General features: G+C 39.7%; 1 protein-coding gene across 4 annotated transcripts in view; it reads right to left on the bottom strand.

Moving 5' to 3' along the window:
* The window catches only part of SMURF1 (SMAD specific E3 ubiquitin protein ligase 1), a 62,354-nt gene that overhangs the window by 10,093 nt on the left and 29,941 nt on the right, over positions 1-22,320 (bottom strand). For 3 of the 4 annotated variants that reach the window (XM_008164721.4, XM_008164720.4, XM_065560152.1), the window contains exons 2-13: positions 16,021-16,059; positions 14,995-15,103; positions 14,257-14,390; positions 14,047-14,112; positions 12,848-12,923; positions 12,134-12,372; positions 11,240-11,324; positions 8,743-8,889; positions 7,663-7,864; positions 6,459-6,562; positions 4,563-4,677; positions 435-613 (exon numbers count right to left, since the gene is read on the bottom strand). In XM_008164721.4, the coding sequence (XP_008162943.1) occupies positions 435-613; positions 4,563-4,677; positions 6,459-6,562; positions 7,663-7,864; positions 8,743-8,889; positions 11,240-11,324; positions 12,134-12,372; positions 12,848-12,923; positions 14,047-14,112; positions 14,257-14,390; positions 14,995-15,103; positions 16,021-16,059 (1,495 nt within the window). The remainder of the gene's footprint in view (positions 1-434; positions 614-4,562; positions 4,678-6,458; positions 6,563-7,662; positions 7,865-8,742; positions 8,890-11,239; positions 11,325-12,133; positions 12,373-12,847; positions 12,924-14,046; positions 14,113-14,256; positions 14,391-14,994; positions 15,104-16,020; positions 16,060-22,320) is intronic. The other variant, XM_042853117.2, reaches the window with a different exon arrangement.

A 22,320-nucleotide genomic window follows, 5' to 3' on the forward strand; every position in this document is an offset into this window, starting at 1 on the left:
CAATGAAACTTTGAAATTCCTTCAAATATATCTGACTAAATCTAAGAGGATGTGAATATAAAAGATAATTTCTTATATATGTCTAAAGCAGTAGAATCAAGGGCATGCTCCCCCACTGGTTGTTTCCCAAGCAATCACACACAGAATTCATTAGATTTTGATATAAATAATTTCCACAACTAAACATTAGGTGACTAAGGACAAGGTTATGATTTCATTGAAGGATCCAGCAAGAGCTGAGTGGTGTTTGTATAAGAGCTTTCCTTCACAAGTACCTTGAATTCTTGGATGGGGAAGCAGAGGCTAGGAAATAGAGTGTTTTTGCAAAACCTGCTCCACTGTGAAGGCTCTCTTTTAATGTGATATCTTACTACCCCTGAGGTCTGGTGCTCAGTCTTCTATAGTTAAGTACTTGGTAAATGAATAGTACTTACAAAATCCAAACTAAACTCTTGTGCAGTTCTGGGTCAACAGATTCCAGATCAGATAGCTGAATGGGTTTCCCCAGCAGCTGTTTGTAGAAGGGAACTGTGAAACCCCCATTGATGTAGTGTCCATGGAACACAGCTAAACCCATTATCCGACCAACAAAATGGAAATATGACAAGTGATCCTGCAGGGGACACAGAAGAAAAAGAATAAATCATTGGAAAAGCAGTCCAATGCTGACACCTTGTGGCTATATTTATGCTAGTAGCAATGACTTGGTATCCAAGGATTTGCAACCTGCTGGGCACCAAGGTATGTCTATACTGCTATGTAAGCCTGGGCTCACTCAGGTTTGAGCCCATATCCCCTTCTGTCTACACACAACTCTCTCAGACTCTGGCTCAGACCTATAGTCCTAGGTTCCTGCAGTACTGGAGGGTTCAAACCCTTCTGCTTTGCAGTGTAGATGCAGCCTCCCGACTGAAGTCCTAGAAGTCCACCAAAAATATCCCACAATCCCATGGGTCAACTTCCTTTGTCTTCTCTATCCCAAGAACCGCCAGCTGACTGCAGGGAAATGGGAGCATCTGCCCCCCTCCCACTTGTAGCACAGCAGCTTGGTGGGTCAGTGAGCTGCAAACACACCAGAGAGCCTTCTGTGTTTGCAACGGAGACTGAACAGAAGAAGTGAGTGAGGCCAGCGAAATGAGACCGCTGCTGAAACTGGGCCCAGAGGAGGCTTTGCCTCAGGAGCAGCACAAACTGGGGCCACACTTGGAGGAGCTTTTTGATGCCCCACCCTCACTCCTAGGAACACCCCATTCTCTCAAAGCCAGCAATTACTTCAGGAATATCTAGTATGCTCAACACGCTGGAGTAAACCACACACCTGATTGCCTCAGAAATCTCTGCCACCGCTTTACTCACAGTTGATTTTTCCAACACCAAACTGGTTGGCAAAGAACCTGTAGCAGTCTGGGGTAGCCAGCCTCCAGAGTGTTACAGCAACCTGCTTCTGGACCAGCGTGGCTGTCCTCAGGTGTGTGGCTTGATGCTGGGGGAGTAGGGCAAGCTGCCCACAAAGCTCCAGAAATGTAGCTTTTCTTCATGTGAAAATTCTGAACCCAGTGCTGGTCATCCCCTGTCTGCATGATGATGTGGTCCCACCAATCTACGCTTGTGGCTCTGCTCCAGAAGAGCTGATCTACATAGGGGACATCAGCAGCTGTACTGAATGTCATGTGCAGCATCAGCCTCTTTAAATCTACCATGTTTGTGTTCTCCTTGTTTTCTTCCTCCGCCTCCATCATAAGCTCTATCAGGTGCCTTTGGTGGACCAGAAAACACCACTGAAATGTCCACCAGCATCTCACAGAAGCTCTGCCTGTTTCCTGACACAGGAGTGAAAGCACAAGCAATAGAAGTGCTGCCTCCATGTTGCTGGTTCTGATAGCTGAGAGCGCACAGACCAAAATGACTAATTGGCAGGATGCATTAGCTGGCTGTTCAAACTTCCTGTAACATGCAGGGTGGACAGTCAAGTTTCCCCACAGTGCACCATGGTCAAAGGGCTAAAAGCTGCCACGTTTCAGGAGTCACTGGAAAGTCTGGGATATGGTTGATGGGACTCAGGCCTGTACGCAGCACTGCGGACACCAGAGCTCTGAGTTCAAGCCTGGGATAGAAAATTCTTAATGTACGGTTGACAATCAGTGCAGATGAGCAAGCCCTGGGTTCTCTAACCCAGAGTCAGCTGATGTGAGTCCCATTAACCTTGGGCTTACACTGCAGTGTAGACATATCCAAAGAGTCATTCTTTCACCTACAGTCATATGACCAAGCACAAAAGAGCCATTTAATGATAAGAGGTTACAGAAAATATCCAATGAATTAACTGGGTCAACTTAATTTGGAAAGGTCTCCACACACCAGCTGAAGGGTCCAAAATCGAAAAAGGAAATGCAAGAATATGAACCCAAAGAAACCCATTAGAAATAAAAGCAGAAGGGAAAATCCAAACAAATCAAATGCTTGTCTTGTAGAATATCAGCTTCACCCGCAACTCTTATTGATAATTTCTTCTGTTGGAAGTTGGCAAATTTCATCCAGTTCTAGACCATCCACATGTTGCTTATGCTTGCAGGTTTGCCTCAGTTTTTAAGGAGTAGGCTTTTTCAACCCGAGGCCAAATTTCTTCCAATACATCCTCTTGCACAGTGCCACCTATAACTTGTCAACACTGGGATTTTAGTCACTGATTTAACTGCATGAGGTGTAAATCATGCCTATGCTAGGGGTCTGCATCAGTGCAGCAACAACATCTAAAATCACAAAATACACAAGGGTTTACTCTAGATTCATAGGATTATAATGCCAGAAGGGACCAGGGGTTCTCAGGACAAATTATTCGGTGGCCTCAGAGTGTGGCCACCAACTCTTGCTGGTGGCCACACTCATACTTTTCCCTAAAATACTTAATTAGCTTTAGGAAAAACAAATAAATACGCAAATATACACATCCAGATAATTGTAATTTATTTATTGCTAGCTAGTAAGTCTGTTGTGAAAAGGGATATTAACAAACATACAAGTATCAGTGCATTCAGGAGCAACAGGGAGGGGGAGGGGCCACTGCTTCTTCTCCCCCCAACTCCCTCTAAATCACAGCCCAGGAGGCTGTGGCCGCAAGAAAAGCCCCTGGTGGCCACATGCAGCCACAGTGGCCGCATTTGATATGCGCTGATCCAGTCTGACCTCCTGCATAACACAGCCAGAGGTCCTCCCTGAATTAATTTCTGTTTGAACTGAGAATATCTTTCAGAAAAACATACAATTTTTAAATCAAGACCGGAAGTGATGGAGAATCCACCACGACCCTTGTTAAGTTGTTCCAAAGATTAATTTCCTGTCCGAGTCTGTCTAGCTTCAACTCCCAGACATTGGATTTTGTTATACCATTGTCTGCTAGACTGAATATCCAATCCTCAAATTTTTGTTCCCCATGTAGGTACTTATAAACTGTGATTAAGTCACCCCTTAATCTTCTCTTTGTTAAACTAAACAGATTGAGCTCGGAGTCTTTCACTATAAGGCATAGCTCCCAATTCTTTAACCAGTATCCTTGGCACTTCTCTGAATTCTATCCTGTTTATTAATATCGTTTTGAATTGTTTACCGCACAACTGGACATAGTGTTCCAGTAGCGACTGTACCAGATGCCAAATACAGAGGTATATAACCTCCTCACTCTTACTTGAGGTTCCCCCATTTATGCATGCAAGGATCACATTAGTTCCCAGTGTGACTCTGGACAGAAGGGCTAATGTTCAACTGACTATCCACCATGATCCTCAAGTCTTTTTCACAGTCACTGCTTCCTAAAATAGAGGCCCCCATCTTGTAAGTATGACCTACATTCTTTGTTCCTAGATGTATAACTTTACATTTAAGCTACATTAAAGAGTATATTGTTTGTGCTCAGTTTGCCAAGCAACCTAGATCACTCTGTATCAGTGACCTGTCCACCGCGTTATTTACACTCCCCCAATGCGTGTGTCATCTGCAAATGATCAGTGATGACTTCCAGGTCACTGACAAAAAAATTAAATAGTATAGGCCAAGAACCAATCTCTGTATACCTCACTAGAAACACACCCTCTCAATGATAATCACCAGTTTATAATTACGTATTGAGACCTGTCCATGAGCCACTTTTTAATCCATTTAGTGTGTCATGTTTAATACTGTACTATTCTAGTTTCTTAATCAAAATGTCATGTGGTACCAAGTCAAATGTCTTAAAGAAGTCTAAGTTTATTACATCAACACTATGACCTTTATCAACCAAATTTGTAATCTCAAAAATCTAAATTAAAAATCTAAATCTCAACCGACCAGGTGTTTAATAGTACCAAAGAATCTCACATGACTGCACACAGCAGTGCTGACATACCATAAACCACACACTACTTCCGGTACATCAGTCTAAAACTCGCTATCGCATTAGTTCACATCCCGTCACAAAGCTTTATTGTTTACCCTCTTAAGATTGGACAATTATTAACAGAAGTAGAAGTGTGATTGAGCTCCCATTGAAGTTTAACATATATTATTACCCTAATGTTAATACTTACAGGATTGATAGAAGAGTCTGGATTGATTTGCAGCATGTAAATATTGTCAGTAGAGTACTGGAAGAGTCCATAATAGGGGTTCAACATTTCATGGCACAGTAAATACAACCACTCTCTGCCAAACAAAGCAGGATTTTAGTGAAAGTTTCACTGAAATTTCAAACATTTATTATAACTCTGTCAAACAGTCTTGAATGATTTATTTTCAATATTCTATCAGAAATCTGATCATCTATATTGCCTAGGGTGGAGGACTATAAAGCTTCCTCTAGGAAGCCAGGAAAAGTCTGGCTCATTCACATACAGATTTTGATTTTACTTTAGAAGTATTGTCAAGGAAATTAGCATTAATTAAAAAAATAAAAAGGGAAAAACAGACTCTAGTAAGCCATTAGGGTAATGTAATTGTAACTCATAGTCTTCACCTGAACCATGGAACTGAGTGTGATCAAAGGAAAACAAATTGCTGGGTCATTTAATCAATGGATTAACTGGAGCCCTCCTAACCTGAGGCGCTCATAATATTTCCAGATGTGTGTAACTTTTGGTGCAGAGCTAGCTATCTGGAAGGGTATGAGGCACCACTGGGCAACCTTAACTATACATTAAAGTTTTTGAGCAGTTAATGTGGATTTAGGTCATATGTTCAAGTAATTGATTAAATGATGTAGGAGCCTAAGCCCCACTGACTTTCCTTGAGCTTTAGGCTCGTAAGCCACTTGTGTGCTTTTGAACATTTTACCCACTGGTGCCTTAATTCGGCACCCAATCTTGAAAATTACAGATTGATATATGCATACATTTGAGAACACATACAAACATGAGTTTTGAGGAAATGTTCAGTTTTGGGCCAATGATGTAATTGAAGGGACATCAACTTGAATTAGTTTTTTTTTTTTTTTTTATAAAGTTTTCAGTAGTTTCAGGTACTATACATCTGCCGCACCAATGGGTTGTAGATTTACAATCACATTTTCCTATTTAAAAATATGTTCTTCTAAGTCCTCTTGCTGTGTGCCAACCATACAAAGCTGACAATTTGGAAGAAAAGTGTGATTATACAAAATATGCCCAAATGAAAAGAGATTTATTTCAAACCTACTTCAGTTATAAAATTTTTAGGTATTATCACTAACAATAGTAGGAAAAATTTTCAGACTTAAGTGGCAGTTTTATGTTGACAATATTCCCTCCAAAATGATCTGCAATTCAACCTGTGTTTTCCCACACTTCCAGTAATAAAAGCCAAGAAGGAAGGCGGCAGCAAAACAAACACACAGTAAATATTTTGCATAAAGGATATCGTACTAAAGCAAACTGTATTACCAAGTGACTCATTGTAAGAAAAAGCAAGGTTTTAAAGTAATATTTAAAGGGGAAATGACTCAGAAGTACTGAGGTGCTGGAAGGAAGAGTCACAGACAGTAAAAAAGCAGCTTCCAATTGTTACGCATTAATGTGACATGAAAAAGGAGGGGCAAAACCAAAAGGAATAAAGCAAACAAGAAAAATTACAAGCAGAATTTTGTGGGAAGTCAGTTTTTGGATGGAATATGGAGATAGATAGGATCTTGATGAAAGTAATGGGGGTTATACAGTTCCACTATCTGGAACAAGAGAGTAGTCTAGCTACATAATTCTGGATCCTCTGAAGTTGTATGCAGAGATTTTGGGCAAATCATAAAAAAGATATGGAACAGCATCTGTCTAGACAGGAAGTGATTAAGACCTGAATAAACATTGAGGCAGAGGCATTGTCAGGGTAAAGATGAATTCTCACAGCATGTCAGTGGTGGCAACAGGTGTAGGTCACTAAGCATTTTAAAGGCTGTTTTACAGTTAAACTAAAACATTCCAGACAGAAAGGACTAAAAAAAAAAAAAATCCAGGTCTCACCTTGCCACTCCACCATAATCCAAGCCTTCTTCTCCTCGAAATTTCACCATCAGCCTCTTTTTCAAGTCTTTTGGCCTCATCTTCATTATTTGACGGTAGGACTCCTATATAGATTACAAAGAAGACAGTTCTTTCCTTTCCATGGTTAGAAGTTTATTATAAACCACTAGAACCATATAGGTTGCCATTCGAGTCAAGATTTCCCCAGTATAATGCATTAGAGTATTTCATGGCTGGTGTCAATGTGAACTCCAATAACATCCCACCAGTATTACTGTTAAATAGGAGAAGATACATGGAGTCTGATTCTATACATTCAGATGTGTTTTCTATCTTCAAATGCTCTTAATGTTATTCATTCCTAGAATAATAAGAGACTTCCCCAATTAAAGTAAATCTTTCCATGACTGAAAAGCACAAGCAATAATGTCAATGATAGAGATGGACTGGAAATACAACTAAGGGATTTCACAAAGAAAAATTGGTTAGATTTTAACAAATTAATCTGAAAGTGTCATATTCAATTCTTGACAGCTTGTAATTTTAGCTAAAGAGGGTCAAGTTTGCTGCAAAGTCTACAGAAAGAAAAAAAGGTTTCAGTGAGACTTGTCTGACAAGCTGCACAAGCGTGGAAACACCAGCAAAGACTTCTCTCTGTATGGCACATTCTGAAAACGTTTTCTTAACATCACAACCTTATAGTCAACATTTGAACCTCAGCAGTTAACGTTTTCCTCAATGTTATTCCCTTATATTTTCATACTATGCTGCACTACATTTAAAAAACTCTGTCGGTGTTGAGTTGCATGACAGCTTCTGGCCCACCCTCCCCACACTCCTAAGGGGGGGGGGGAATACCCCAAACAAGCTAGGGATCTACTCACAAACTGAAACTCAGAGTTAAGAAGGTAATAGGATAGGTCTGCTACCCAGACAAAGTTAAACAAAAACAGACAGATAATTCAATATGCTCTGAGGTGGTACTTCAGCTGCACTTCTCTAGCTACAAATTTCAGTCAGAAAAATAATCCTGCAATTTTGTAGTCCAAGCTTATGTTTTACGGCAGCTTTATCTCCTTAGCCATGTTACTTCAGTGTCTACCCTAGGATGAATCAGATTCACTGTAACCAAAGAGCAATTTTACATAAGAACTAACAGCAGCATTTGACTCTCATCTCACCAGTGATGCACAAACCTACATACCTCAAATATTTCTTCTCTGGATACTTCAATGCGGCAGTGACCAGCTTGTGGTTGTTGAAGAGAGAGTTCATGTCTAAGGACTTTTAATTTCTGTACTAAGTCTCTTTCATATCTTTGTGCAGGCAACTCCTCACCATCTTCTAATGACCCCTCATTTGGGACTGGCAAAGGCTGGCTCGGTTCTTTTAGTTGGCATTGATGGCTTTGGAAAAAAATGTATAACATTTACTCTAAAAGCACAGCCGTAGAAAATATGGCATAATGTGATGGTCATGGCAATGAAAGAACTAGTTAGCCTCCCTTTTCATTAATACTGAAATGAAGCAGAAAGTGGATTGAGCAGGGTAATTACTGCAGCCTGGCTGCCTTTTATTGGAGGCTGTAACAAATCAGGATACGTACAAAAGCTGAGATAACTCAACTATTCCAAATTCAATGGTTCATGATGATGATATTAATTAAGAAGTTCTGAAAGGCAATATTATTCACTGTTGTACAACGCTTATATTGACTGCTGACTGAACAGTGATGAAAAATGTCATTGACTTCTCCAACATTGAGACCACTTTAAGAGCTATGACATTCCATAACAAAACTGTTTGCATAAGAGCTTTATAAATGAAACAGTTATTTACATTCTCATCGCATTTTACTTGTGCTCCATGCAAGTAAAACAAGTAGCACCAAAATGAGGTAGTAAATACAGTATCTATTGTTAGGCTTAAAAAAATATACTGGTCTCAAAGAGTTACAGCATTATATCTAAATTTACTGATTATGGACAAAGAAAAAGCTAAGCTATTTTTAAAAGATACACCTCTACCCTGATATAACGTGACCCGATATAACACGAATTCGGATATAACGCGGTAAAGTAGTGCTCCGGGAAGGGGGGGGGGCGGGGGAGGAGTGGCTGCGCGCACCAGTGGATCAAAGCAAGTTCAATATAACGCGGTTTCACCTATAATGTGGTAAGATTTTTTGGCTCCTGAGGACAGCGTTATATCGGGGTAGAGGTGTACTTCAAACCACAGGAGCCTAAAATTAAAAGATGAATTCTCTACTGTGAGAAGTTCTTACTTCATGATGTGATGTAATCTTGGGTCTGTGAACTGTGTGGTTCTGTTATTGTGATCTACAAAATATATTCTTCCAGATACTGTACTTCTCACTTCCCAACCCGGTGGCAGAGGTCCGAGTTCATCGCAATTCACACTGTTAAGGTCTCTAGAGAGAGGAGAAGGAAAAAAGTTAGAAAGTATTGGTAACTAAAAGAAAAACAAATTACTCTGAAAATAAGATGAGTAAACTTGGAGTTTATGAAGGCGAGGGGAGATTGCCATGTAAGACGGGGGCCATTCTGTTTTATTCGTTATGCAAGAAACCCAGATATTCAAATAGGAGGGATAGATCTGAAAACCAGGAATACTATAAACACCTTGGAGTGATAGCAGAAAGCAAATTAGACATGAGTTTGCAATACAATATGGCAGCAAAAAAAGGTCAGTGTTGACAGTGTAGTTTTGGGCTACACATTTAGAGGTACATCATCACAGAGCAGTGAGATAATAGACCCTATTTGCAACTGCATGTGGAAAATTGCATTCATTTCTGAACATCTCGTTAACACAAAGAATGAGGAATTGGAAGGAGTTCGGAGTACAGCAATAAAAGTGATTAGGAGCCAGAGGGTTAGAACTGAAGAATAATTGAGAACTAAATATGGATACTTGGTTAAGCAATTAAATGGGGAATATTTTCAAATGGCGTAAACACCATGCAGGGATTTCTCATGGGAAGATGACAAATCAGGATATGTACAAAAGCGGAGATAACTCAACTATTCCTTTAAACACTAAAAGGGGCTTCTTCCCAAAAAACTACAGCATTCATAAACTTAAGACTATAAATTGCAGTGTTCAAAAACCCAGACCATTAAAAACTGAGGTGGCTGACTATTCCCACTATCTTTTTGAAACTGTTAGTGATAAAAATAGGCACAAGCAGGCAAGAAGATCTCTCACTTCTAATTAGCAAGTTCCTGATTCTAACCATATGATTAATTTCAGTAGAACTCATTTATTCAGGGAGGCATTGTTGACAACATTTTCCTTTTCATTCTAGGTAATCTCAAATGTACTTTTTTACAAGTGCTATTGAAGACAGTACACTTACTTACAGGTAACATTTCAATTCTATTGACATGATGTATTACACATGCAGAATTGCAAAGGCAGAGGACTTCAGCATCCTAAGTATAGGAAAATACTAGTAGGGGCAAAAAAGGGATGGAGTCATTGAAGACTATTATTTAGATAGCAAAGTTGTTCTCATTAATAAGGAAGTGAAAAATGCACTAGATAGCTGCTATGATGCACATTTTATCAGCATTCAAGATGTTGCCTGACAGATATTCTGAATGGGAATATTCTTAAATCTAGCTATACATTATGAACATAAGTCAGTGGATTGTGAGGCTATAAGGAAAGCACATTTTATATACTCTAAGCTTCCTTAGTGCAGGAAAAAGCAGGGAACAGGCCTTCATCGGGTTTTTCTAAAGGATTTCTGTTATGGCTATGTGTTTAGATCAGCTGTGCATCTGAAACCGTAGTTTACTGATCTGATCACATCCAATTTTTAGTGTACATTTGTGCTAAATGGCAAGGACAAGATTATGAAGTCTTGTTTCAAAACAGGTAAAGAAAGAGAGAACAACCTTTGCTAAAAAATAAGACAAATGTTCTTGAAAGCCTGTCTCTGCACTCTGCTTCCTCTATCCAGTATCTTGCATTACTCCAGTTAGTTATGTTGTCTGCACAGTGAGTAGAAAGTTGCAGACTTTCATAGTTTCACTTTCCAGGTTTTGGGGCACAGACAGCCTATAGGAAGATTATGGAGAAGCAAATCCCCTCAGGGAAACTAGCCAGCGATGGATGTATAGTCACAAGAGACTGGATTAGCACAGGCTAATTCTTTAAAGAGGCTTTATCAAATTAATTTTGTGGATGATTCATATTTTCCCAGCTGCAATTTGTTGGTCTGAAATAAAGAGACTTTTAAATAGTTCTTTAAAAATAATTTTTCAAGCCCCTAGAGTGTAGAATTGGCAAAATATTTGCGCTTCAATTGCACAAAAAGTGAGAAATACTATGATTGAAGACATCAACCAACCATTCAGGAGTCAGAAGTTATCAGTAGCTTAAAGCCAGCAGAATTTAGCTTTTCTCAGTTGAGCACTCAAACGGTTCTCAGTCTCAGAAACATTTTAGGTCAGATTCAACAAAGCAATTTGCAACTTTATTAAAAGGATCAAGTCAAATCAATGTTTTATCAATGTGACTTCAGTAAGGGTTACATGATGTTTTTACTTGATTTAAAAGTCGCAGGTAGCTAATTTTTAATTAATAAGTAAGTAACCTGAGGGGATTGAATTAAAGTCAATAAAGAAATCTACGATGATTCCTTATTCTGCTGTCTCTCAGAGTAGGAACCACTTCATATCATCAGCACTTAATGATTCAGCTGACTGCCATAAGATGAAAATAACTGACTTTGTATAGCTATGAATACATACCTTGGTATCCTGGGGTCATGCCACGTACTAACTCCAGTCTGTGTGTGCAAAAAATAAACCTGTCCCTGTACCGTTGTCCTTTGTTCTACATAAAGGAGGGAAAATATTCCTTAATTATTCTAAATTATAAATTCTTAAAAATCTATAAGCAGTTTCTTAAAGCTATAAGCATGTTCTTTTACAACAGAATCAGGGAGAGAACAGATTACTTGAGCCATCCAGTCTGCTCTCTCTCACTTTGGACTCAATAGTATGTTCCACTATCCAACTGTTCTTAATATTTCTAATATCTTAAGTTCAGATTACGATGCCTTGAACTAATTCTCTTCTTTTCTATTGTGGTGATTATTATTACTATTTTAAAATAAACTAGATAATTGCCTCACTCCCAAATCTGGTGTCATCTTTTTTCCTAGATAAGATTTAATTCTCCCTCTCATCTTATCCTCTGATCCTTGTTTCTTTGTTGCCTTTATATTTTCCTATAGTGTTTCTAGCTCTTTTCTAAACTATGGGCCTCAATCCTGCACAAAATATGCCATAGGGAAAGCAAAATAGCACTACTACTCTAGTTTAAAAGTGTTTTAAATGCACTCGCCATGCATAAACATTCAAATTTAGCATTAGCTTTTCTGCAACAGCATCACACCACAAACTCATGTTTAGTTTACTATCAGCGCTAGGTGTCTCTTGCAGTAGCTGTTTTCTAAAGCAGCCATTCTTCAGTTTATATCTGTACTGCTTATCTCGTGTCCCTAAATACAGACCGTTACAGATATACAGATATTGCCTGTACTAACAAGTAAAGCATGTATTTTATACTAAACTTAAGGAAATTTAGATATAACGCTCTCTAATAGACTTCAGCAAATGTACAGTTCCGGAAACTCTTACCATAACCTTCAGGTAGGTCAGGTGACTGATGACCATGTGGTCTATTCTGAGGTGTTTGTACATGACCTCTGACTTCGGGGTTTCGAAGTCGCTGTGCCTGAAGCCTCTGATCTTGACTAGGAGATTCCACAAACCTACAATTTCCTCCACCAGCAGCACCAGTACTATCTGTATATGGTGCTGGTTCCTCCATAAAACAGCTGAGTGGCCTTCCAGGTCCAGAATCTTCATAAACCGTTCTGAAAGCAGGGATGCTCACAAAATTAACACAATAAAGGCTTGTATACAAAGGGCTAATTTTCTTCCTCTCCATTATTTGATTTGAATGAACTGCAACTTCTATGACACACACTATACCCTAACTTTTTTTTTTTATATATATACATATATACACACACACACACACATTATATATATACACACACACACAGAATTCAATATATGTTTATGTGTATGCGCACACATGTATGTATAAATATATAATTAAACTGTGTGATTAGCAATACAGACAAATTTATAAAGAAATGGTCTGGAAATACATCGTATCTATCTCAGGACCATTTCTTAATTAATTTGGCTGAATTACTATTCACAAGAATTCCAGATTTTATTCTTCATAAGCGTAATACATAGCATGAACAAAAATACAAAAATACCATGAATGGAATTAAGTGAAACTAAATACTCAGCAGAATTATCAGATGTGATACTTACCCTTCGTTTTCCAACAGCCCTCTACAATCTACCACAGAACCTCCTGAGCCTATTCTGTCCCGTGTCTGTAAACTGACTGAAATAGAAAGAGGAAAATTGAAGACAAATCCTGCCATTCCAAGAATGCATTTTATCATCAATAGTTCACATCTGCACTACTAAATATTTTATTAAGTGTTTTTGATTAAAAAAAGGGATAGTATTTCCCAAATGCAAACTACTAGCATCACAGCTCCAAAAGCTAGGCTGTCTCTTCCCTATGAATAATCCAAGCTAGCATTTACTTTGTTATAAATATGGACTTTTTTATTTATCAGCATTCACAAAGGTTCTAAATCTCTTCTGTGAGTACTGAGTCAAGGATGCCCGGAACTAGAACTTTATTTACCACTAGATGTCACCACAATGGAGAATTAAAATTTTTGCCAATTACATATTCCCTCCTTCAGTGAAGAGGAGTCAGGAAAAAATACAATCAAATCCCCTTTGTCTTTAAGTTGAAGGCATACTTCAAAATATTTTAAAAACACAGAGTAAAATTTGGGCTAAATGCTCCAAACAGAGCAAGAGAGAAAAAAAAAAAAAAAAAGGTCTAATCAATTGTTAAGTACCCCAAGTCATAGATCACCAGCTCACACTATGAGATGGCTAGGCAGGCACACTACTGCAATGTCAAAACAACAATTCACTGTCAGGTGGTGTTCTCAGGAAAGTGCCTTAAAAATGGTGTTCTGCAAAGTGTTTATATCCCAATATCTTCCTTTAGAGTTGATAGTACCACTGAATTCCTGTTATATATCACCTTGGCCCTACATGTACAATTTGTTTTCCATGGAGAAAGTTTACCCTAAGTAGCTGTATTAGAACCACCACCAAAATCCTCCATTCCTACTTATTCATACCAATTACCCTTACAATTACCAGTTGGAAGAAAGCAATTTAGATAAGGATTAAACAAATTTCAAATGATCTAACTTAGTCCCTGTTCATTTACAGTAACCAGGACATCTAATTAATATTAGTATAAGGAACACAAAAGGGGATTGAAGCAATAAGTGACTTCAGGAAATGATGTTTGCTAAAAAAAATATCTTTCAAAGTTTTTCCCTTTTAGCATCCATCTGACTCTTGTTTTAATCCAAGGAGTTGTAAGTTTGAACTATAACTGCTTCTTTTTATACAGACAGGAATGTTCTTACCCACTATTTGGCCTCGTACTGCATCAGTATCTGTGGGGTTTAATTTGCATAGATCCAAACGCTGGTCTGCAAACAAACAATTAAAAAAAACTCAACCCAAGCAAATATTGAACTGAAGATAAAAAAGTTAATATTCACAACTCAAATATATAGCAAGGATTTTTGCAAAATACATTTTTTAAGATGCATGTAAAAAAAAAAAATACTAACATCCAGTATCTTTTAGTCTGCTGATGGCATTGGAAAGGAGACGGACACACCCCAGGAAGCCAGCTCCCTGTTTCTTGTGTATTTTCTTGTGATTCCATACACTGATGGTTATAGAATCTGTTTTCCCAACATATCTAGAAAAATATATATTTAGAAGAGATTAATTCAAGCTTGTTCTTATTATTCTACAGTATTTTCACTTTGCTCCATGCAGATTGAATTCTTATATATTTTAGTCATGCGGCTTTATCATAAATACAGAAACACTTAATCTTGCTATGGCATTAATTAGAGTGCTGTAACTTTGCACAGCATGTTAACGTTACAGCATTGGTTAATTACAGACAACCTCATAAACACACATGAATTCCAAACTTATTTCTTTTAGATCTGTGTTTATTATTTTGAAAACATTTTAAATCACTGCAACAAGGAGAATGTTTGGAAATAACTTTGATGCAGGAATCTAGCCAAGCTTGAGTCAAAGCTTTCATGCTGTGTTTGAAACACCTAGATGCTTTAAAATCATGCCTAAATAATTATTTGTTAAAAAGTGTCCATAAAGAAAAAGAAAACCCTTCAAAAACATTTGAAGAACTGCAAGTGATTGTAAAGTCAAGCTTCCTCAGGAAGTGTGGCTCTTCTTGCTAACAGATGGGGAAAAAGGTGGCTTGCTTATCCTTGTGTTTTACTTTCCAGATAGAATCATGCAATGGTTTTACAGAATAAGTAACTCACAGATCATAATGCTGGTTCCACTTGGGGTCTAATGTGTTCTTCACAGTGTCAGTTGAATGGCACTGACCTGATCCGTCTACTACTATTTTTGCAAATGGATCAGGAAGTCCTATGGAAGGAATGTGGGGGAGAGAAAAGGTACAATTAGAATCACAGTGCCAAATTAATAATTGAATACACACACACACACACTTATTAATTACACTTACACACACATTTTTAATGCATCAGAAACTGAAAGAAAAAAAACTATCACAAGTTTCAGCAAGCTACCTTTCTGTAATTTTATATAGGACCAATAAAGTGATGACCATAATTTGACCTTTGTACTATTTTTTTGTTGGTTCAGTTTTCCTTTTTTATCCCAATTCTGCCATGAGCTTTTAACATTCTTGTAAGGAAAAATTTACAGTTATCCTAAAATTCTTTTTGTAACTTAAATACAGTTTCCATTCCTAGGATCAGATTTTTTTTTTATGACACAGATTTGCTTAACATAATTCTAACCTGTAGCAAATTTTGAAATTCTTTAGGGGAAAAAACATTAAATACTGCTTAAGTTAAAACAGTATTTCATTTAAACAAATACCTTCATTAGTATCTATGCATTTCTATGCACTCTTTGGTATGATGTTTAGGCTCCAGCACTTGTATGGTATTTTATAACCTCAGAGTGCTTTACAAACATAACTGTTACCACCTCTTTTGAGATCAGTATTATGCCTCTTTTACATAGACACAGAGGTAAGTGACATCAGTGGTAGAGTCAGGACTAGAATTATTGTGTCCCCACTCCCACCCCCGGTCTTGTATTTAGGCTGCCTGTCTACATTATATAGTAATATGAACCTAAATAGTAACCCAATGCTACTGGCAAACGTGGAAGTTATCCCTAACTCTCTCTCACAAAGAAACAGACATGCATAGAAGTTAGGACAATAACAATGTATAGTTTAAAAATACAAGTGTGAGAACAATACCATAAAGCTATTTATACAGTATTAGAAATCTGTCAGTTCTACTTACTGAAGAAATCTTTTTTTGCAAGATTCTTGGCACATAATACTGCAAAACAAAAATATCAGATTAATATATCTAAAAACCTTTTATAAAAATAGCTTCAACATCCATAATGATTAGACACTAAAAATGTTCTCACTCTTGATCTTAACTTAAAACTGAGCAAGTTAAATATCAACACTGCTTTTTTGGCACTCAAAATTTGGAATCAGTATAGTCTCTGCATGCACTCATGTATGGAGGGAGTTGAATTAATATCCTACTGCATTTACACTCATATCTCAATGCTGACCACATACCAAGAAAAATAAAATAAAAGGAAACTTGGTCTTTATGAACTTTTGGCATGAATTGTTTAATATGACAAAGACCAAATTCAGTATCTTTCAAAGTGTGCCAGTTTTGCTGAACTTCCCAATGCAGAAAGCGCTCTCTGTATTTTATATTTACATACACAAAAGTGACTTCTCTTGCCTCAGGTCCACCCATTCAGTTTGTTGGTCATAGCTTTTCAAGCAGTTGTTACTGTACTGTACCAGTAACTTTTTTAGAACTTTTGCACCTACCCTCCTACTGAACCCCAGCTTACTCTACCTCAATCTGCCAGCAAATTCCACTCTTGTAGGCAAAGGTATTTTTACATATAATAAAATAAGATAAAAGAGGAAGAAAAAAAAAGCACACACTGCAATAGCGCTCAAGGGGTCTCCAATGCAATATCTTTTTGCCCTAGATATAAGACAAGACCCCATCCAAGGGAACAAAGCCAAAAAAGCATCCAATTATCCATGACGTTCTTGAAGATCCACAAATCAGACATTTGCCTCTCCCCAATTCTACAGAAAAGGATAGCAGAGTACGCAGAAATGAAGGAAGTAAGGGAAGGAAAGACTTTGGTCTGACTATCTCCACTTCTGTAAGGTCCTCTTCTGTTCAAGACTCCAATCTTAATTCTACAGTTCAATAGGACCTTTTCAGTATCCAGTCTAAATTCAAAGGATTTGTCCAATATTCATTAAACTTCTATATCAGGCTAGGAAGCATAACCACTGACTGTCAAATATTAACTTTAATATCTTCAAGATATTTAAGTGTTACTTAAGGTGTGTGTGAGAGAGAAAGTAGGCTAGCTATACCAGTGTTCAATTTATGTATCACTAACCACTTGTTGAGAAGGTCCCCTCTATATCAGGATGAGACTTCTGGACACAAGTAGCAGGATGCTTGTATAATGCTTATGCCATCACTCTGCCTATCAACATCTCTCCTCATCTCTTTCCCACCCTGCAGCTAACGAGTTCCCATTCTACATAAAATCAGCCCTAGGAATGTGGGGTCAGACACAGGCACCTTCACCTTGGCTAAGCTAGACTTGGGAGGTAGTTGTAACAAGAGTGTGGGGAAAAAAACCTTGGCACACCTCTGCTGAGACCCTTTCAGCTTCCTGGGAGCAGCTCTGCGCTGGGAGCAATGCCACCAGCATCTGCCTTCAGCTAGGAAGTGGAGTAAGAGGCTGTCAAAGAGCAAATGTGATCGAAAACAACACTGCATTAAATTCATAAATGTATAACCAAATGAAACTGTCCAGACTAGCTTGCTATTCAACCTGAATGAACTGCAAAAATAAACCATTCATTTTTACATCCTTTGTAGCAACAGGTAAAGAATTTTTTTTAAATACAATTATCATAACAGTGTCTCTTTAAATTGGGTGCTAGATCACAGGAATCTTCTTCCATAACTTTTTTCCCCCCACTGACCAAAAAATGAAAAATCTGCAGGTCTGTGAAGTATTGTACTCGAAAGAATACTGATGACACAATTTGAAATAAAATAGGATTACAGAATCCGAGTCAGTTACTACATGAGCACTTACAGAGCAAAATTTAAATTTTCTTCTACTGCTGGGGTTGATTTGAGAAAAAAGGAGGAAACAAACAGAAAAAAGTGAATATGGGAAAAATTAGAGTCAGAAATGTTGGACTGTTAGTTGAAATTTCTAATTTAAAAAAATCCCTTTAAAGTATGGAATTGTTCAGCCTCTCACCCCACTTCTCACCATCAATAAGAAAGCTTATTGGAGAAGTTAAAGCCCTATACTCAATCTCATTGTTAAATTAATATTTTCAGACTGACCCAAGTTTTGTGGTGTTTTCTTACAGCTACCTTCTCCAGAGCTTCTGAATAAAAGCCACTGCAGTTCCTGACTACTGGAAAATTAGATTCCCTGTTTAATGTTTTATCTTTGTCACTGGCTTTTGGTCTACTGTAGTAGAGTATTACTGCCAATTTTAGTACTGCAGTCTGTAAAACCCTCAATTTTAGATAAAGCTATTATTCACTCTAGTAACACAAAAATCCTGCCCCAAAACCGTCAGTTCTCCAAAAACACCTTTATGAAGCAGTCTCAGCAGCCAGCATCCCTGAGCTGTGCCCCTGGCTTCATTCCACTATTTGCGCACTAAAGTCACTGATGCAAAAATGCTTTTAACTGCCCTATCAATGGTTCACTTAAAAAAACCCCTCAGATTTCTAAAACCAAGTAAACAAACAGGGAACAAAGGCACTTGATAGGGGACTGCAACAGGAAGTGGTACTGGTGATTGAGGAGAAGGCTTTCCTCCTCCAGGCTGTGTTTATGCCAGACTTTTTCTTAAAGTGCACTACCACCAGTAAAACTCTTCTGGCAGGGTGCACGATGGTAGACTAGCCATTGTACTGCCAGAGCACTATATACCACTTGTAAACAAATATCTCACTGCATTTGCTGCAAAAATATTGGGGGTGTTCACCCTGGCATGCTGGTCATTTACATTATGCCTTCCAAATAGCTTCCCCTCATCTTGTTTCAACAAAAAGAATGAGGAGTAGCTGTGGCACGTTACAGACTAACAAATTTATTTGAGCATAAGCTTTCGTGGGCTAAAACCCACTTCATCGGATGCATGCAGTGGAAAATACAGCAAGAAGATATATATATACACACACGGAGAACATGAAAAATGGGTGTTGCCATAACAACTATAACAAGACTACTCAATTAAGGTGGGCTATTATCAGCAGGAGAAAAAAAAACGTTTGTAGTGATAATCAGGATGGCCCATTTCCAACAGTTGACAAGAAGGCGTGAGTAACAATAGGGGAAAAATTAGCATGGGGAAATAGTTTTTACTTTGTGTAATGACCCATCCACTCCCAGTCTTTATTCAAGCCTAATTTAATGGTGTCCAGTTTGCAAATTAATTCCAATTCTGCAGTTTCTCGTTGGAGTCTGTTTTTGAAGTTCTTTTGTTGGAGAATTGCGACTTTTAGGTCTGTAATTGAGTGACCAGGGAGGTTGAAGTGTTCTCCGAATGGTTTTTGAATGTTATAATTCTTGACGTCTGATTTGTGTCCATTTATTCTTTTGCGTAGAGACTGTCCGGTTTGGCCAATGTACATGGCAGAGGGGCATTGCTGGCACATGATGGCATATATCACATTGATAGATGTGCAGGTGAACGAGCCTCTGATCGTGTGGCTGATGTAATTAGGTCCTATGATGGTGTCCCTTGAATAGATATGTGGACAGAGTTGGCAACGGGCTTTGTTGCAAGGATAGGTTCCTGGGTCAGTGTTTTTGTTGTGTGGTGTGTGGTTGCTGGTGAGTATTTGCTTCAGATTGGGGGGCTGTCTGTAAACGAGGACTGCCTGTCTCACAAAATCTGAGAGAGTGAGGGATCGTCCTTCAGGATAGGCTGTAAATCCTGGATGATGCGCTAGAGAGGTTTTAGTTGGGGGCTGAGGTGACAGCTAGAGGCTGTCTGTTACTTTCTTTGTTGGGCCTGTCCTGGAGTAGGTGACTTCTGGGTATTTTTCTGGCTCCATCAATCTGTTTCTTCACTTCAGCAGGTGGGTATTGTAGTTTTAAGAATACTTGATAGAGATCTTGTAGGTGTTTGTCTCTGTCTGAGGGACTGGAGCAGATGCAGTTGAATCTTAGAGGTTGGCTGCGGGAAGTGGCGCGGGCCGAGGGATGTGCTGGCCGCCGCTTCCCACCACCCCCATTGGCCTGGAGCGGCGAACCACAGCCAGTGGGAGCCGCAATCGGCCGAACCTGCGGACGCGGCAGGTAACAAACCAGCAGGTAAACAAACCAGTGCTAACCCCAAGGTTGCCGACCCCTGCTCTATGCAAAAGAATAAATGGACACAAATCAGACGTCAAGAATTATAACATTCAAAAACCAGTTGGAGAACACTTCAACTTCCCTGGTCACTCAGTTACGGACCTAAAAGTCGCAATTCTCAAACAAAAAAACTTCAAAAAACGGACTCCAATGAGAAACTTCAGAATTGGAATTAATTTGAAAACTGGACACCATTAAGTTAGGCTTGAATATTGTTAGTCTCTAAGGTGCCACAAGTACTCCTTGTTCTTTTTGCTGATACAGAGTAACACAGCTACCACTCTGAAACTTGTTTCAACAGGATATAGTTTTCTTCACTTTCTGTCCTGAACTGTTGCATAGAATTGAGGAGCATTTTTAAATGACTGCTGCATTCCATCCCAAAAGTAACCTTTACATCTAGACTGTAATATTTTATTAATGTTTTGTGGAACTACCTGCCAATTCTAGTAGTGGATTCAAAGATCACATGAGCCAGATTTGTAAAGCACTTCTGTGGAACCATATTTGGCAGAAGGTATGGAAAATGTCTTTTCCTCAGCATCAGTGCTCATCCTGGGTATGTCTTTACTGCAGAGTTAACTCAAGTTATCTATTCAAGTTACTACTCTTTAATTGGTTGAGCTCAAGTGGGAGTGGCCCCAGTGAGAAATAATACTCGAGCTTCTGTGTCCACACTGGTGTTATACTTAGGGCTTCTATTCTTTGGGGGCTTATTTCTTGCAATTTGAGTTTTATGTAGATGCCAAAAAATAGGGTTTTTAGGCCTGTCTTTTGTATATATTGTAATGAGTAATCTCACTGTAATGTTCCTTCATGCGTTTTAACCTAGTGCTATTTCAAACAGCATTATGTTAAAGCACACTATGGAACCTGTAGCGTGCCCCAGAAGGGTCTACATAAGCCAAATAGTGCGCAATACGTTAACATACCGGGGGTGTTTTATCGATATGTCAGTTTATACTGAAAAATCAGAAGACCCACTTATAATCTCTTGCGTGGCTCTAAGTTATCTGGGGGCACATACCACAGTTCTTAGCATTGCAGTAGGCAGAGATATTCTGAACTCTTTGCCACTGAATTGTAGGAGAACTTGTCGGTCCTTTCTGGGCACGTGGAAGGAATTGTGGGAAGATACTGCAGGACTAGATGCACACCAGAGCATCTAGTCCAGGGGTCTCAAACTCAAATGACCACGAGGGCCACATGAGGACTAGTGCATTGACCCGAGGGCCGCATCACTGACACCCTCCCTCGCTGCCTCTGGCCCTGTCCCCACTCCATCCCTTCCATTAGGCCCCGTCCCACCCCATTCCAACCCCTTCCCCGAAGTCCCCACCTCACCACTGCCCCCAGGGGGTGCAGAAAGGGTGCAGGGTGCGGCGGCAGGGGCTCAAGGCAGGGAGTTGAGGTGCAAGAGGTGTGCAAGGTGCAGCAGGGGGCTCAGGGCAGGGGGTTGGGGTGCAGGAGGGGTGTGGGATGTGGCAGGGGCTCAAGGCAAGGGGTTGAGGTGCAGGAGGGGTTCAGGGTGCGAGCTCTAACCCAGCGCTGCTTATCTAGAGTGGCTCTGGGGTGGCAGCAGCGCGCACTGGGGCCAGGGCAGGCTCCCTGCCTGCCTGCCGTGGCCCCTGGCCCCGCGCTGCTCCGTTCCAGGAAGCAGGTGGAACCCTGTGCCTGCAGCCCCTGGGGGAGTGGGAGGGGTTCAGGGTTCCATGCATTGCTCTTGCTGCTCCTCCAGGTACCTCCCACAAAGCTCCCATTGGCTGCGGTTCCCTGTTCCCAGCCAATGGGAGCTGCAGGGGGCGGTGCCTGGAAGGAGGCAATGCAGGAGCCCTCTGCCTCCTTCCCCCTCCCCCCAGCCTGAAGGGGCGTGCTGCCAGCTGCTTCAGAGAGTGGTGCGGGGCTCACAGCGCCACAGGGGGCAATCCCAGGGGTAGGCAGAGGGGCGGGGAGGGGGCATGGGGAGCTTGGTGGGCCACATGCAAGAGCCCCACGGGCCGCGTGTTTGAGACCCCTGATCTAGACTACAGAGTGGTTGTGTTAGAAATTGACAAGTTGTGTTCACTTGAGTTTTAATTTATACCCCTTCCCAGGCCAGCCAATTTGAGTTAAAAGGAGCACTGCATTCAAGTCAGGGC

This window comes from Chrysemys picta, chromosome 10 (genome assembly GCF_011386835.1).
Source record: "Chrysemys picta bellii isolate R12L10 chromosome 10, ASM1138683v2, whole genome shotgun sequence".
Taxonomy (NCBI): domain Eukaryota; kingdom Metazoa; phylum Chordata; order Testudines; family Emydidae; genus Chrysemys; species Chrysemys picta.